The sequence below is a fragment of the Drosophila willistoni genome (genome assembly GCF_018902025.1).
Source record: "Drosophila willistoni isolate 14030-0811.24 chromosome 2L unlocalized genomic scaffold, UCI_dwil_1.1 Seg139, whole genome shotgun sequence".
Classification (NCBI taxonomy): domain Eukaryota; kingdom Metazoa; phylum Arthropoda; class Insecta; order Diptera; family Drosophilidae; genus Drosophila; species Drosophila willistoni.
In genome coordinates, this window is record NW_025814046.1 from 636,450 (window position 1) to 641,312 (window position 4,863).

The 4,863-nt window shown below is 31.7% G+C and overlaps 1 protein-coding gene across 1 annotated transcript; it reads left to right on the top strand.

The window, feature by feature from the left end:
- The first annotated feature begins 2,506 nt into the window (after positions 1–2,506).
- Positions 2,507–4,317, top strand: LOC6638159. Its single transcript, XM_002061517.2, has 3 exons — positions 2,507–2,518; positions 2,626–2,862; positions 3,934–4,317. The coding sequence occupies exons 1-3, from the start codon at positions 2,507–2,509 to the stop codon at positions 4,315–4,317; spliced, it is 633 nt and encodes a 210-aa protein (XP_002061553.2).
- The last annotated feature ends 546 nt before the right edge of the window (positions 4,318–4,863 follow it).

Genomic DNA, 4,863 nt, shown 5'->3' on the forward strand with positions numbered 1-4,863 from the left:
TGAAAGATCTTTTGGAGTATGCCATGAAGTTTGCATACTCTTTCTACTTTCTATTCTATTTGACTAACCTTTCTTTTATACAAAATAAACTTTAACAGAAAGTCATTTGGCATTGTCTATTAATTTGTTAATTAATTTAAATAATTTCTGTCCTCAAGGTTTGGTAAAAGTTTTGATGTTTAATATTAAATACATCTGTGCTTTTTTAACAAATTATTATTAAAACTTTTGAGCATAAAATTTTTTTAATAATTTTATGAATTTAATCAAATCCATTTAATTTTACTTTTTAACAAACCTTCGATATTGCCTGTTCTAGGTGCAAAATATAATTTTTGATTTTTACTTAACATTTATTGCATTTTGTTCGGTATATTTTGATCCCACACGTTTTTTATTCATTGAACTTCGATCACGAAACAGCAAAATTTATCTTTGGCTAAAAAAAATGTATAAACTCACAAGTAACTAAACAAATGCTATAATTGGAAACCAAATAGATATATTTTTTTAGATCTTTTCATTTATATATATATTTACTCTTTCTCAGAGAAATACATAATAGAAAAAAGAAAAAATAAATGAATAAAAATAAATAATAAGAGCAAAATAACATTTTTTTGTAACTTGAAATAATACATAATTGAATTAATGTAATTCTATTTCGAATATGTAATGACAAAATACTTTGATATATTTCTTGTGAGTCAACAAAAGCAATCGAACAAACTAAATAAATACTATATGCTTATTAAATTAAGGCTAAAGATAAATATAAACAAAAATATTAAAAAAATAAAACTGATGGCATTAAAAATATGTCAATTTATTTTTACATTAGCCTTTAAGTTAAATGAGGAACACCTGCTGAGACGCATGTGGCGATATTAAAACACTTAAAATACCACCAGCAAATATGTTTAAAATATGAATCAAGTTTTTATTGGCAATCAATCAGAGTCGATTCAAATGCTCATTATGATTATTTGCCATTTATTTAACATTAGAGTAGAGTGGCAGAGACTACTACTCCAATTTAATTGAACCGATCAATCAGAATTGATTTTACCAATTATCGTAGGGAATCGCTTTTTATACCCTTGCAAAAAGGGTATATTAATTTTGGTCAGAAGTGTGCAACGCATAGAAGGAAGCATCTCCGACCATATAAAGTATATATATTCTTGATCAGCATGACGAGACGAGTTCATATAGCCATGTCCGTCCGTCCGTCCGTCTGTCCGTCTGTCCGTCCGTCTGGATCAACGCAAACTCCTCCTAGACCGTAAGAGCTACAGAGCTGAAATTTTGCATGTAAGCTTGTATATACTGCAGGCGTTGTATATCTCGGATTCAGCCGGATCGGATCACTATATCATATAGCTCCCATACAAATGACAAAGTCACGAACAGTGACTTTTCTTAATAACTTCGTTATTTTCTGAGCTATTGTCGTGAAATTTAATATTGGTGAGTTAATTACACATATAAACGACTGTGCCAAATTTGATCAAGATCGGGTGACTATATCAAATAGCTCCCATAGGAACGAACTTTCGAAAACAGTGACTTTTGTCAATAACTTCGTTACTTTTGACGCGATTGCTTTCAAATTAAACATTTGTTAGTTTAATATATCTGTTAATGACTGTGCCGAATTTGATCAAGATCGGGTTACTATATCATATAGCTCCCATAGGAACGATCGGTTGAAAACAGTGACTTTGATCAATATCTTCGATATTTCCTATGCCAAGATTGTAGGCCGTTCTTTCGCAAACATTAGCCTTTTTAGATTAAAAGTTTTTCCACTTTGAAAAGGAAAGAGTTACCAAAAAAGTTGCAAGGGTATACAAACTTTGACGCGGTCGAAGTTAGCCCCGGCCCTCTGGTTATTAACTACCATAAATTGTACCTAAAGTTCTCTAATTTTTTCAATTTTGATGGTTACTATGCAAAATACAATGAATCATGTAAATTTGTGTGAAATCAAACATGCAATTTCAATTACCAAGGAATTTCCAAAAACACTTAAAGTTTAAATCATAAAACTATGATATATATGAATGAAAAAGATGAACCAAAATAAAACCAGTTTCTCAACGATTTGAGTGAGGTCTGGTGCTAGTTTTGTTTATATATTTGGCAATCACATTATATTTATTTACTGTTTAGCAATCTGATCTCAACTGCAATAGATGATAGTTAAATAAATTTAATAACTAAATGTTTATACTAAGTTAAGTTAGTTAATGTCAAATATATTATTTAGTTAGTTTATGAGAGCTGTTTACAAGAAATTATGACCTCAGGCTTCTACATCTTTTAGTAGGTCTAAATAGAAAAATGGCATAAATAAAAGGCCACAATTGAATTTATTAAAAGAACAATTTATTAACATGAGAAAATTTATAACATCTAAAAAGTGGTTTACCCACTTTCAGTAGGGTATAAAAAGAAAGGTCTATAAAAAGCGCAGAATATTTGGCTGGCATTAACATAAATCATGTTGGCATTGGTAAGTTAACAAGCTGATTATGTATAGAGAAACGCTGAACGAAATCAACAGAAAAAAACTTGCTACACACAGATTCTTTTTGTCTCTCCTTTGCTTGTATTCTTTAGCTTCTAATTTGCTTTGTCTGTGCACAAGGAGCCACGACCTCAAGGTCCAACATCATCTCTCCCGTGGCCATAATCAAATCTCAAGCTGAGCAACAGACAGATGGTTCTTATTACTTTGCCTATGAGGCAGCTGATGGCAGTTATCGCCAAGAGGTTGGCCTAATTGCCGGTCCCGAGAGTGAATTGGATATTTCTGGTGCATATGGCTATATCAATGATAATGGTGATCACGTGCAGGTCAAATATATGGCCGATAAAAATGGTTTTGTAACACGACAAATCTATAATAATCGTTTGAAGCTAACAACAAATTGAAGGCATCCAAATTCTACATCAATGCGATGCCAGCTAAATGGAAAACTATGCAAAATTTATACACTTTTGAGGAGCGGCCGGCCAATATATGCAACACCTTCTTCTGTTTCGGCGGATGGGGGTGAAGAAGGCAGCTGTCGAAAAAGTGGTTTGAAAAATTAAAGTCAACTTGAGGCCATTTTTGCCCTTTTGGCCGAAAACGCGAGCAACAGAGACTCAACGCTAAATGTCGTTAATACCAAATCGATTTATATTTATCACACTGAATAATAATATAATAAAAAAAGAAAAATAATAATAAATTTATCCATTTAGAATTCTATGATTCAAGTAATTGAAATTCTAATTTTTAGAATTTATCAAAAACTGACTGAAAATGCTTAAATAATAATAATAATGCCTGGAGCGCATTCTACTAATGTGCTTGGCTACACCTTTTTGCATAAATTTTGCTGACATTTTACATGAGGTAAATGAAAACATTTCTAGAGGCTTGGCATCTCCACTCTATATTAATCTTTTCTTTCATAGTGGGTTGTCGAGTGTTGTAAATGATGTGATTATCGAGTCAATGAATCAATAAAAGATAAAGAAAAAAATGATTCACTTGGGAAGTTTGACACATTTTTTCGATGTTGTGTTTCTATTTGCAATGACCTTGACATTTGAACAAATTATCACACATATTATCAGACAAAATCGGTTAAAAAATTCAAAAAGTGAAGAAAAAAAAGTAACAAAAACAAAAAACCAAACATGTTTGGCATGTTTAAGTGCGACAAACTTGAAATAGCCGAAAAAAAATCATTTTTGGTTTTTGTCTGTCTGTTGTGTCTTCTCCTCTCTCTATATATAAAAGGCATATGAATGATCCACTTAGTCTTCACTTTCAGTTCAACTCTCGCTTTCTACACAAAATGTTCAAATTGGTAAGCTAAATTTTTGTTTTAAAAAAAAAAAAACAAATGTTTCTAATTCCTTTTGGAATTTCAGTTGCCTTTATATCTCTGCCTGGTGGCACTTTGTATGGTCTCTTCCCTGCCATTGGATAATAGTGAAAAGGAAGTGATTCCAATTTTAAAATCCGAGACAAATAAATATGAGGATGGCAGCTATAAATTGGAATATGAAACCGGAGATGGTACAAAACGTGAAGAGCAGGCTTCGGTTATAAATCAGGGCACCGATGAGGAGGCTCTTGAGGTAAAAGGATCCTACAAGTATATCAATGAAGATGGTCAGGAAGTGGAGGTATTCTATACGGCTGGTGTAAATGGTTTTGTTCCCTATGGTTCCATAATCAATTCAGAGATCACAGCCGTGGCCGAGGCAGCTAAGGATTTGCCCAAGGAAGTGCCAAGTGATTTGAAGGCGTAAGCCTAAATGTGTAAAATAAGTTATAAGTGTTTTAGCCAGCGTGTGTGTTTAAAATAAAATGAAATAAATTACCAAAATAAACAAAAGAAATAGAGAAAATCCCAAGAACAAAAGCCAATCACCACAAATTAAGTAATTCCTTATTATATAAGTTTTATTTCTTTTTTGGCCTTGAAAAAAATCTGACAACACCAGACAAAAGTGTTTCGAAAAATGATTTTTTTGTTTGTTTGGTGAAATGTCTGGGCAAAGAGCTAAAAGTCTGGATGACTATGAAAAAACGTTAATAAAGAACTCTTTCGTTTTTCTGCTTTGTGGTTTTTTAAAGGTCAATGCTAAAGAAATGAAGAAATTAATAATCGTATGATTCAGGACCGGTTTAATTATTTTTCTTGATATATTTATTTTAGGACATTTAAAAAACAAGAAGTGACTTTACTCTAGGTACGACCAGTTGGAATATTAAAAGGTTGGACGAAGAAATTCCAATTTTATTAGCATGAAATAAATTATATTTAATAAATTCGAACTTTTAACTCATTGCTT